General features: G+C 32.9%; 1 protein-coding gene across 3 annotated transcripts in view; it reads right to left on the bottom strand.

The window, feature by feature from the left end:
* Positions 1-3,063: 3,063 nt before the first annotated feature.
* Positions 3,064-13,944, bottom strand: part of LOC149901293 (uncharacterized) — a 35,765-nt gene continuing 24,884 nt past the window's right edge. For all 3 annotated transcript variants that reach the window (XM_090111543.1, XM_090111542.1, XM_090111540.1), the window contains exons 29-35: positions 12,608-12,760; positions 11,871-11,947; positions 10,226-10,399; positions 9,646-9,831; positions 7,003-7,189; positions 4,159-4,294; positions 3,064-3,125 (exon numbers count right to left, since the gene is read on the bottom strand). In XM_090111543.1, coding sequence (XP_089967669.1) covers positions 3,074-3,125; positions 4,159-4,294; positions 7,003-7,189; positions 9,646-9,831; positions 10,226-10,399; positions 11,871-11,947; positions 12,608-12,760 — 965 coding nt within the window. In that variant the 3' untranslated portion in view covers positions 3,064-3,073. The remainder of the gene's footprint in view (positions 3,126-4,158; positions 4,295-7,002; positions 7,190-9,645; positions 9,832-10,225; positions 10,400-11,870; positions 11,948-12,607; positions 12,761-13,944) is intronic.

Consider the following 13,944-nt stretch of genomic DNA (forward strand, 5'->3'; position numbering starts at 1 on the left):
TTATTTCTGTTACAAAATGACTTACAACACATACAAAACCTAGATACAATATTATTAAAGCGGTGATGTAAATAAACTTGATATTATATTCGTATCATAAAATTATGCTAAACTGTAATTAAAAAGACAATATTAAAGAACTTAAGTAACGAGTAACGACATTGAAATTTCCATTCGTTTAATATTCTCTTATGAACACATATTACATCTTGTATTTTAAATATCGATAAATCTATTAAATATGAATAAAATCATTATATTATAATTAATATTTTATGTTAACGTGCATTTATATTCTTTATAATCTTTATAATATCTCTTCGAATTCGTACCTCACGTCTCACGCTCAATAATTTTAAAACACTCACTATTGTAAAAGGCTACTCTAGAAAGCATTTACGAAGTCTGTTAACAAGTCTTTTTTATTTATTATTTATATATATTTGAGCTTTAAACATTAACTATATACAATTTCACTTCGATTATTCTTTCCTATTATTTATCAATTTTAATGCACTATTTAATAGTCACCTAATATGGACCACAATCTAAGGGTATTTAACAATAATATCGAATACTCAATGTATTGTTTAATACATTTAAAATCATTTTACAACACATGAAAAACGTACTTTTATGAATATGTACACAGGTATCACATGTACCGTAATGAAATCGAAATCGTTAACACTTAGTACACATAAAATTTAAAACTTCAAAAAAGAACAACTTAAAATGAATAATATGTAATACATATATTCTTTATTTCCTATATTGGCACATCAATACAATTAACAACTTATTTGTAAAAGCTTATAAATCTGACTCTACATTTGGCGTCTAAATTATACTTTTTTGATGGCACATATGCACACAATATCTATATCTAAATTATATATTTTCTACAAATATCAATGATCCACTTATTCCTCCATTATAACAACTACTGATAAGTTTTAGTTTTGGTAAATATTCGTAATATAGGTAATATATTTTATAAGTCTTCACGTATAGTTTATTCGAAGATGTAATGTAAACCATCTTTAAAAAGTCATGGCCGAGATTGTTCCAACAGCACAAAGATCATGTATTTATACTATTTATGAATTATTTAATATAAAATACTTTGGTATTGAAAATGGTCTATACTCGTTATGAAAATAATTAAATAAAATTCAGTGTAAATTTAAAGACCGTTTATAATTATAACTTTTAATTAAATCTGATTATTTTTACGCAAATATAATTAAATTGCAACAGTAAAATATAACATGGTTTAAATATTTCATCATTTTGTTTTAAAATAGAATTATTAAGATGAAAACGCAGTGTCCTGCACAATTACTTCGAAACATAATTATTATTTATTTTATGCTCCATATCTATAGGTGGAAAACTCTTAACTTTTTCGCTTAAAAAGAGGTTCTACTGTTTAAAATGTAATTCAATAAGTTGTTTTAAGTTTTAATACTAGCAAATTATCATTATTCATTGCCAAGAAATGTGAATCCTCTTATTTATAAAAATAATTTCAGGAAACAAAAGACTGTAAAAATTAAAGTCCATTTTATTTATAAATTTAATCTAAAATTTTAAGATACTTTCGTATGATATTTATTTACTGGGGCATGCATATCTATTTGTTTAAAATTCAAGGTAGAGTTGTTAGTATTGTCAATGTATTTGGCAATATAGGTTTATCGAGAAACTTTTCAGGTAATAAAAATAAGTTATCAAAGCGTGACAATTTTTTTTCTGGTAAATGTTAATTTTAGTTCTTTCAAAGGGTGAAAAATTTCCCCATCATCCCAGGATTTTTAAGAGTCGAGCTTTATTGTTGGCACAAAAATTTTGATTCTAATTGTAAGGATAAAAAATTGAAGTGATTATTTTTGCTCAAAGTACATAAAGTAAAAGCTTTTTAAAATATAATAGCAGTCAAATTATAACAAGATACATATTTTGAGATCCTAACAGATTTCAATCAAAAGGATTTAGACGATACTTTTTTCTGCCACTTTTCTATAATGAGTATCAAGTATTTTTCAGCTCTAAAAATTATAAAAAATCCTTATTTATAACTATTATACACTTTATGTTGCGTAATCTAATCAATGTTTTTATTTTTGTCATTCTTATAGGTATAGCGATAAAGAATTGATAAAATAGAGATAGGTTTAAAATTATAGATCTTATTAAACTGAAAATATTTAATTTAAAACCAATTAGCTAAGTGAATTTCTAAATAAAAATTAATTAAATCTTTCTTTTCATCTATTCGATAGATTACCTCTTTCCAACCTCTCTTAGAATCTTTAGACGGCTTTCGCTCATTTATGGGCACAGTAAAAGTAGAATGATTGCATCGGAATTATTGATAATAATCAATTTATCTTTATTACATCAAAGTAATTTTACAAATCATTTTATAATTCTTTTATATTTCATAGAGTTTCGATAAATATATTATCTAATTTTTAAATATTTTATTTCTTCAACAAGATATTATTTAAGCTACACTATGTTTAGATATTATTCGATGCGTCGTTGCTTTGTTTCAAAGTAAATAATTTCCAATGGATTGAATTGAATATAATATTTATATAATGATTCTTAATAAATAAATTCTAAAATTTCTTAACGATTACTAATTCTCTGTTTATAATGTTTTAAAACGTAAATATAATAATTTAGGTATAAGCTTTTAATAATGTGTTTTGTCCCCATATGGTTTAGCAGGTAAAACTTTAGGACGGGTGTTATCAATACAAATATCATATTATACTTAATTATTTAATAAAGAACCGATACTCACCAAACGCATAGGTACTAATAATATTTAATAATATTATGTAGATAATCAAAATTTATCATATTTGATAAAATTTTTACTCGTAGATGTGATGAGTCAATAGCAATTCTTGACTAAAATAACGTGTAATGTGTAATATTCATACAATAACTACATAATGACATAATAAAAGTAAATAAAAAACAAAAACATAAAATAAAATTATATTTGCGACGTTCATACAAATTCGAAAGAATCCGACGTGAAATATTATTATGTTCGTCAACCGGCCTTCATCCATCTGTCTATTGAGTACTCTAGGGCTGCCATCCATCTGTAAAAAAAATATTTGAATATAATAAATCATTATTATTGTATTTTTGAGAAGGAAGTCTTTTGCTGGACTTAAATAAGTAAACAAGATAAGTAAAACAGTCGTATTTATAGGTACGTTATGGATCTGATTATTTTATGGAAAGTTTCTTTAAAAAATTGATTATGATTGAGATTATGAAACTTCATTACACGTTAACATTATTTAATATCACGAAGACTTTGAATCTCGCGTCGTGATCGAATATATTGAAATCATAAAAAATCCTTCTTTATAAAGTACTAGCTTGTCGCCCGCGGCTTCGCCGCGTTTTCAGAGAAAAACCCGTTCCCGTAGGATTTCCGGGATAAAACCTATCCTATGTCCTTTCTCGGGTATCAAAGTATATCTATACCAAATTTCATGCAAATTGGTTCAGTAGTTCAGGCGTGATTGAGTAACAGACAGACAGACAGAGTTACTTTCGCATTTATAATATTAGTATGGATTTGCCTGGTATAAAACCAACTCTCATAGAGGCCCATGTGACATGTCTCAATAGTGGGGACGTATATACGGCCTGATGATGACGATGATAATGATAAATCTAAAAACTAAGCAAACATGTACCCCATAACATCAGAGTACTTTCTATACTCAAAGCATCCTCTTGTCCACCTCGGACTTCACAAATCTCTTATCCCGCCTTGGGCTTATTTTTATCATAAAAAAAATTATTGGTTGTCTGTAAAGTCGGTTTACTGAAGATAGTTGAATGTGACAACGTCCGATTGTGCTACTTTGTCGCTCGTTCCGCGCTCTCGCTTGCACTTCAAGCCTTACATGGAACGCCTCAGAGCGAGGTAACGCCGCATGAGTCATGTTTTTTCGTGCGTGCAGTCGGCTCTATCGAATTATAAGACGTTGTCACGTCAAAATCATGATTTTAATTTTATTTATAGCCATTTGAATGTCATAAAACTAAAAACCAACCAAAAACCCATCCCCACACCATCCTACTATCTAATTATCTATCAGTAAACAAAAGCCTCACCGCTTCCTGTCCATCTCGGACTCGGTGTGGAAGTAGAAGTGTCTCTGGTTGGGCTCTGAGGGCGCGGCCTCGAACGCGAACTTCTTGCCGCCCGCCGCGCACCCCGACACGCGGTACCCGTGCAGGCACGCCATGCCTACACATGGATATTATAGTTACAAGTACTGGGGACACTGGGCTTGTGACACCCTATACAGTACGTATCCTATACAGTAAGTGCAGTTTAGTGGATGAATACCTTTTTTTTATTTTATTTTATACTAGCGGTCCGGCCCGGCTTCGCCCGTGGTACATATTTCGCAATAAAAGGTAGCCTATGTTCTTCCTCAGGGTCTAAAGATTATCTGTGCCAAATTTCATCAAAATCGGTCCAGTAGTTTATGCGTGAAAACCATACATACATACATACAAACCTTTCCTCTTTATAATATTAGTATAGATACATTTTTAGCAAGGTTTTGGCGAAGTATAAGTAAAATGCAAGCGCATCATAATATACTAAGTGGAAATAATAGTCATGGCTTTTAAATAGCTTGTTATTATTAAATATTTGCCTCCATTATTTATCACACATCTATTTGGATTAATGTTAAAAAACAAGAGAAAAATGCGTGAAAAACTGCTTGTGCACGAAACAACTCTGGCCAAGTTCCGTGCTGGAATTTATAGTCGAAGTACGTAAGAATCGACAAGGAAGAACTTCATGTTCCATATTATCCCCATTGCCATAAGGACTATTTTCCCATAGCAATACTTACCAAAGGCACTCTTGCTGTTCCCATCGCTATAGAAAAACAGGCATGCGTCTTTCAGTACGCAGTATCGCTTGGGCCATCCCAGCAAGCACATAAATTGTATATTAACCAAAAATATATACAGAATTATGACTTGAAGTTATATTAATTATTTAAATCGTCACTATCCAAATATAAGTACTTTATAAAGGCATTTCCTTCATCAAATAATGCTAACTGTTATATTATGGTTACCAAAAAATTGTTACAATGTCAAAAATCTTAAATAAACGTAGGATAATTCTAAATTACAGCTTCTAAAACAGCTTTCAAACTTATAGTAATACTATTATCTTATATTGGTAATTTTAATAACGTTACGCTCTAAATAAGCATAAATAAATTATTTTATAGTGCCTTTGAACGTATGTTGGTTTTTTAAAGAATAAAAGCTTTATTAATTAGTCCATTATTGTGTTAATTTAATACTAATCCTATATTAACATGGAATTTATAACAATTATTGCTTTTGCTCCGTTTTCTTTCAAATCTATTCATCTCTACAGTATATAGCTATATATTGATCGAAATAAAAGTATTGTTAGAACTATGAGTAATAATAACATCGTAATTTGAATTTGGTTAATGGATAAAAAGGCTTTGAATAAAACTACAAAACAGGCGGATTCAAATGAAAACTTAAAAAGGAGTATACTGATTTTATTAATAATTGTAGTAAACAAAAAAAGATTCTTCATCGGCATCTTCATATTATGTTGGGAAACGCTTTACTTTGCAGGGCATGTTGGTTCTGAAAAGAACAAGCAAGTTTGTTTTTTAAATGGCTTAATTAAAAATCTTGGCTTATTTATTTTATACCAAGTACCTAACTAATTACGGTTCCCTGATAAGCTCGATAAAAATCGGTCACTAATACGTATAATGAGTTTAAGCATCATAACATATTTCCGAAGTGCTGTTATATGGCTGAACATAATAAGTGTCTTGTATTACACTATATACGAGCTCTAATTTTTATGACAAACCATATTAAAATTAACAGCACTATTATGCTATCGTGAAATGCCTAAAGCTTTAATTTCATTTGTCGCCATTTGCTTTCCTTTTCCTATCTTACAAAAATAATACAAGTTACTAAGATCTGACTAGAAAGGGAATGAAATCATTTGTATTTTGTACCAATATCTTTATAAGGTACTTTAATTGTTAAAACTATTACTATAATCTAAATTTTGTGATATTTGTTAAAAATAGGTTATGTTTTATAAAAAAAAAATATACTAATAAAGTATATTAGCGAGGGCGCGTGTATTCTTTCTCAATAACATGTATATTTGACCCGACAAACTGATGCGCGCAGCTAATTTCACTCAAAACATTCAGAAATACAGGCGGTACTTACCCATCATTCAATATTAATTTTCACATTTAAATATTTCAAGTCCACATAACATTGCACGATCAAAAACAGATCAATATATTTTTAAAATCAATAAGATTTTCTTTTTTACAAAGGAATTACAACAGTTAGCATTGTTATGAAATTTTAATAACAGATTGTAATTTTAAAAGCTATATAATGACTGTAATGAAGTCGCAAAAAATGTCATTTGTGTATTCATGTGCTCATAGCTGACTTAATTAATGATTTAATACGATAATTATAATGCTATTAAATTGCCTTTATAAAGCTCAACGCTGTCTAAAGGGGGGGCCCAAATTTTACTTATAAGAGGCGTATAAAAGAAATACAGCCGATATACGATTTGGTTATAATGCTTTGTACATGAACTCGTGCTATCATAAGTTTGTTATAATGGTGTTTTGTGCTTGCTGGGATGACTTCCACTTTTAGCCGATCTTCATTTTTCATATTGACACTTATCCCCATTGCCATAAGGACTATTTTCCCATAGCAATACTTACCAAATGCACTCTTGCTGTTCCCATCGCTATAGAAGTAGAGACACGCGTCCTTCAGTACGCAGTATCGCTTGAGCCACGACTTCCACTTGGAGCCGAGCTTCATGTTTCATATTGCCACTTATCCCCATATCCATAAGGTCTACTTTCCCACAATAATACTTACCAAAGGCGCTCTTGCTGTTCCCATCGCTATAGAAATACAGGCATGCGTCTTTCAGTACGCAGTATCGCTTGGCCCACGACTTCCACTTGGAGCCAAGCTTCATGAGGTAGCCGAAGCAATCCGGTCGTGGGATGGATGAAGGAGGCAGCTTCATGTTCCTTATTGTCACTTCGAGCCAGCCATCTCGCTGTTTGAAATTAATTTTAATTTTATTGATATTGAAAAGTATTAGATAAGTTAAAATAATATTATTATCAAACTTTGAAAAAGCTCGAAAGTTTAAAAAAATTAAATGAGATTTTTTTGCAGATTTAAAAAAAAAATTCTTCAATTCTAAAAAAAACTGAAATATTGTAGCTATGTCTCCTCTTTTAAACCCTCCTCTCAAAAATTAAATACAGGCCGGTGTCAAAAATATGCGACCTCCAAAATTGAACGACTTTCGAATGCTACACTGAACTTATCTATAACAATAAACCATTACAACCTAATTCCTTTACATACAATTCTTGTTTGTAATAACATCAATATCTTATTGTTGAACTATATTATGTTTATAATACAACTAGCGGTCCGCCCCGGCTTCGCCCGTGGTACATAATATTTACGTTTTCTCTACATAAGAACCATCCTTGTACTTCAAGGAATATAATAAAAAAAAATTATCGAAATCGGTTCAGCCGTTCTCGAGTTATGCGCTTACCAACACATTTTGCGATTCATTTTTTCATATATATAAGAAGATGTAATGAAAATGTATTACGTAAAATATCAAATTGTATAAGTGACATCTATGTTTCAGTATTAGAACTAATATGCAACCAAAAATGATCACAAATGTTTAAGTTTCCACGTGTGAACGAGACAAAGACAAAACTGAGTAACGCCATCTTGTAGAGACTTTTGACATAATTTTAGTATTTATAGTAACAGATGTATTATTAATTATGATCTGTTTGTTTGTTCTATTTAGGTTATTCTTATCAAATTGATAGTGTCATTGAAATTGATTGAAATAAAAAAATGATTCTAATTTTTCTAAACTCAACCACAGAAGAGTTAATAGTACAGACTCTACCACGATTTTTCATAAAGTGACATCTCGTGATCGCTGTCGCAAACTTAAGTTTCTTAATGTAGGGTACATAGAGTTTTGTCTCAAATTGGAAACCGTGAATTACATTGCATTGCAGAAATATTCGAATAATATTATTATTGGCTTTTATAATGCATGTGTTTCATTGGATAATTAAACTGGTCCGAATTGAAAAAATCTTTCGGTGTTAGATAGACCATTTATCGAGAAAGGCTGTAGTATAGGCTATAATATATCAACAGGAGCGGAGTCACGCGGGTGAAACCGCGAATCGCATCTAGTAAAAAATATTTTTGGTAAGAAAATATTCTGAAAGGTTTTATAAAATTCGTGTTTTTTCATCATTTCGAACGGTTTTTTGTTGTGGAATCTTGTGATATTTCCTAAGGCCATTATTTCATATTGTTTCAGTTTACAATGCAACGTCGTATGACCATGAATCTGATAGTTTAAGGTAATTGCGTGGGGCAACTCTTTGTTTTGTCTTTGTTTTATCTCTTCATCGGTGCGTCACATGTATGCAGCGTAAACGTGTCTCTATATTGTCTTTTACCATTTTGGTGTTTTAACAATTAGGAACGTGCAAAAAACATCTGGGTCTGTTTGTGTGAATTTGTGACTGTTTGAAAGAGCACGCGAATTAGTATACGCGTTGCATACGCGTTTCCTCTGTGTGTTATGTATTAGATAATATACATGTGTGGGTGCATCTCGACGTGGTACAGCGTACGCGATCTCTGCATGTCATTTGTATAAGTGTGTGCGTTTCCACGCGGGATCACATGCATTTCCTTTGCGACTCCAGTGTCGTATGTGTGTATGCATCTCGACGCGGTACAGTGTATGTGTCCTCTGTATCATGTGTGTGTGTTTTTTTTTATTATAGAGGGAAAAAATACTGTTAAGTATATCAGGTCAAGGTCTGCGACCTGGTATGTCGGTCTCGAATCTCGATCATAGTCTTATGGTCCATACCGACTAAAACAACCCTCTTTCTCATCATAGATATGTATGATGACGTGTGTGTGTGTGTGCGTCTCCACGCGGTACCGCGTACGTGCTCTCTATAATATACATGTATAGTATATATGTAGTATTATATACATGTATAGTAATATCAAGTACGGTGGTCCCGCATGCGTTTCCTCTGCGTGTAATGTATGCCTATGTATGTGAGCATCTCGACACGGTACAACGTACGTGTCCTCTGCATGTCATGTGTGTGTGTGCGTGTGTACGTTTCCACGCGGGACCACATGCATTTCCTCAGCGAGTCAAGTTTCGTATGTGTGCATCCAACGGTATTGCGTACGTGTCCACTGCATTCAATGTGTGTGTGTGTGAGTGCGTGTCTCAACCAAGAAGCTTATATCTAATACACTGGAGATTTCAGTATGAACATTAACTTGTAACAAGAAAATATGACCTTGAATGACGTCTGTATGTTTTTTTATCCCTTTCACACCTAACTTGCCAAGTTGAAATCTCCAGTGTATTAGATATAAGCTTCTTGGTCTCAACAATGTGGTGTATGTATGTGGTCTCACCTGGTTGGTCGCGTCAATAGCGTGTGCGAGTACAGCGCGCCACCTCGCGGAAGCCTCGGGCGAGTCAGCGGCGAGGCGGAGACGCGCGCCCCCCCCACGCTGCAGACGGAACCCGTGCGGCCGACCCGCGTCCTCCTCGCTGAGCTGGTAGTTTACTAGCATGAGAGCGCCCACGGGGTGGATGCTCTGTAAATAGATGTTATAAGAGTCAATATGTTTTTGTAGTTTTACATAAATAGGTATGAATTTAAGCTGGAAGTGATGAGACAAAATTATTAATCCATAGATTTTTTGTTACACATGTCAAATAATATTAAAAATGGTAATCATAAACGCGCATGTTTATCTGCAGCTGGAATAATTATAATGTTCGTATTGTTTAAGGTTTTTTTATTATTTTAAAATTGAGTTTTAGGTGGCAAATAATGTTATGAAAACTGGCAATAAATGTAGTTAATGCATATCCTAAAAGATGGTCATTAATGTGTGAGATCTAATACGATTGTTGTTCATATTGTGTGAGTGTGTATGTACATGTATGTGAGTATCTCTCTGTACGCACGTGTGTGTGTGCACTCACCGAGTCGGTCTTGTAGTAGTACAAGCAGTTGTCCCGCTTGAGCACGAACCAGCGGCGCGTCCATCTCAGCGGCGCGTGCGGGCGGGCGGCGGCGCGCCACAGGTAGCCCGAGTACAGCGCCGCCCCCCCGCCCTCGTGCGCTAGTGTGGCCACCGCCTCGCACGTTCTGGCCACCTGGTACACGAGCGCGTTATAAGAAGGGCTTCTACGTTAAAATGTAGAAGCCCTTCTGGCTAACATTGAGAAACACCACACAAAAAAAAGACGGGTTGCACTCCGGGAGTGCCGGCAGAAGTGAAAATTTGATTATTAACGTTGAGCATGTTTGATATCCGTCCGTCTTACGCTTTTTCGATCAGGTCACGTGTCCTGACGCGAGTTTAAGATTTTGTACCCATTACAGAAAAAGTGCTCAACGCCGCTAAAGAAGTTTTCACTTCAAAAAAAAGGGGGTATAAAATACCAATACTCTATTAGATGATACGTGTAATATTCAAGACCAAATCTAAAAAATAAAATATATATCAAACTACATAATAATACTCAAGGATTCTGTTTGATCAAAAACATAAAATATTAAAATTAACTCGATAAAAATAAATCACGAAGTTACCTCTAATTTTCTACTCTCTACAAAAACTTTCTTTCACTCTACCAAACAGGTAAACTGGTCAGTCAAATTAAGTTATTATTTGAAATTAGCTGTTTATTCCACAGAAGAACGCTAGGTAAAAAGCTTATGTTTTATTCTGGTACATAAGCTACATCACGGAAATGTGTCATCATCATCATCATATTTAATCCATTTGACTTCCGGTTGGCTTGGTTGGTAGTGGCCCTGCCTTCCAAGCCAGAGGTTGTGGGTTCGATTCCCACCCGGGGCAAATATTTGTGTGATGAACATAGATGTTTGCTCTGTATCTGGGTGTTAATTATCTATATAAGTATTTATTTAAAATAATATATAATATGTATGTTTATCAGCCATCTGGTTTCCATTACACAAACGAAAGCTTAGTATGGGATCAGATTGTGTCGTGAGTGAAAACTGGCCTCAAATTATCTATAAATAATAAATAATGTCCTTATTATTTATTATTTATTCATATTCACCACGGTGAAAAGTAGCGTATCTTTCAGCTTTTTAGTGAATCGCAATAGTACTGAACGACAATGTAAGTTCAAGCTTACAAGCGGAGCAAGTGTGTGTGTGTGTGATTTGTGAATTGACGTCACAATATCACCCCATCGAATTAAATAGCGTTGCGCGTTTATTCTAAATCGGAAACTAATTGCAATACCGAAATGTATCACCCATATTTTTTTAAGTTTTACAGAGAATATAGTGCAAATAAACAAAATTAGCTTTTCGATATATTTTTTTTGACTTTACATCGTTTTTGGAACGAAGTTCCTTATTGTTTTTAAAATTTCTTCCTGATTATAGTTAAACTAAATATCAATAATTATTCATTACGTCACGTTTGTTTTGTTTTAATTTACAGGGCTTCATTGAAACCTTTAAAGTACGCAGTAATTATTATTCTTATTAATTATGAATTATATCTTTGCGAATACGTAACCATTCCTCTTGCCTACATAATATTATTAACAAGTCTAGTATATTTAAGTGCAAATTACTCACATCTAATTCAAGAATTTCCGAGCCAGAATGAGCTATTTTCACAACTTCCGAGTGTGTTTTGTCTAACACGTTGATTCCTGAAACAGATTTACATAATATAAATTATTTAACTGCAATGGTTTAAACTACACGAGTCAAATCTTTTCATAATTATTAATCCATGTGTTAATGTTGGAGTTCTTAAAATATAATCAAACTGTAGAGTCATAACATATTTTGCTATTGTTGGGAAAAAAAATAGTTTTTCATAAGTATTTCGTTACATTTTAGTTTGAATCAATTTACTGATAATATACTGTCCAGTGATAGATAACTATAATGTATTTTTAATATTTTAAAGGTACAAAAAATTCTCTTTCATTTTTTTCCTAAAATCTTATGCAAAAAGTTATCTTTCATTCATCAACTGTTCATAAAATGGAATCATCAACAAAAAAACATCCATAGACATCCAATTAGTACACCGCAATATTTTTTTATCCATTGACAATATTTTTCAACAAAAAAATTAAAAAAAAAATGGTTGTCTGTAAAGTCGGTTTACTGACGATAGTTGAACGTGACAACGTCCGATTGTGCTTCTTTGTCGCTCGTTCCGCGCTCTCGCTTGCACTTCAAGCCTTACATGGAACGCCTCAGAGCGAGGTAACGCCGCATGAGTCATGTATTTTCGTGCGTGCAGCCGGCTCTATCGAATTATAAGACGTTGTCACGTCAAAAAAACACAAAACCCTTACCATTAACCGATATAATAATATCGCCAACTTCGAGCCCAGAGGTCTCCGCCGGCGTGTCCGGTTCTATCGCGGACACGACCACCGGCTTGCTGCCGTGGATTCGGAACCCAAACTCTTCGTTACCACGACGTACTACCACTGTTTTGTCGCTTTCTGCAATTGTTGGATTTAAATATCGTAAATAAACTTATAGACCCATAAATATAGAAGTATTCTCGCAGAATTCGTGCATTTTGGTATAAGATTATTGAATAAAAATCATAAAAAATGAATAAACCCATCAATAAAAATATCGTCACATTACATTTTAACAAAATTGAAGTGAACCCAGAAACAATTTGTATTAGTTAAGCACGCAAACAATAACAATTTTGATGGAGTAAAATGAACACATAACATTCAATTGAAATTCTGTTTAATTGTGTGTGTTTCTGAATAAATATTAAGCAATTATACCAATCAGCTATTTTGAAATGATTTGTTTTAAAAACTGAGTTACTTATAATATTATTGGATAATCTTAGTCGCCATATTATTTTTGTAGTAGTTATAATACCTAGTAGAAACGATCATATAAGCAGAGATTAACCCACAGAACATGTGGATTAACCCTTCACTGCGGAACAATATAATATCATACAATACATTGACAATCCTATTTAAATCTATATCGTATTAGGTCAAACATAATTCAACCGCAAAAATATTCAATGCATAAAATCTGAAAGTCGTAAACAAAATAGGTATGTAGGTTATCTGTAAAACACTCATGCTAGAGCCCACGTCAATAGAGAGCATGGCCATGACATACATAGTTTTAAATCTCGACCTAATATCGGAAAAAATGCAAACTATATGATTAGATACTTGGCGTGGAGCCAATGACCGCATAGCTCCATTCATACTAGCGCCAGGCTTATAACATTCGCGTTAATTGTTCAAAAACGAGCTGTAAATTTTAATTCATATTCGCGTAATTTGTGATAACACGCGTGAGAACAAGGATCGAGATTTAACCACGTTTTTTATACTAGAATGATAAAACCGGTTATTTAAATAGCTGCAGATCGATGAAGAAATATGTAAATATTATGATGATCAAAAGTTAATTATGAAATGATTGTTGAAAATTATTAATCTCTTTTTTATTTGATAATAAATATGTTACCACTCGGTTCTGAAGCAACAAGCCTGTTTATTTCACTTTGTCGGCACCACAAGACCAGCATCAATTTGAAAATCTCCTCCAATTTTTGTCTTAAGCTGCCATGTGGCTTAGATAAAACTCCTCTAACTAAAACGGGACAAAGATCGCAATGAGTATCGTGAAACGTATG

This window comes from Colias eurytheme, chromosome 17, assembly GCF_061535395.1.
Source record: "Colias eurytheme isolate Ceu_HAF_F1 chromosome 17, ilColEury1 Martin Lab GWU primary, whole genome shotgun sequence".
Lineage (NCBI taxonomy): Eukaryota > Metazoa > Arthropoda > Insecta > Lepidoptera > Pieridae > Colias > Colias eurytheme.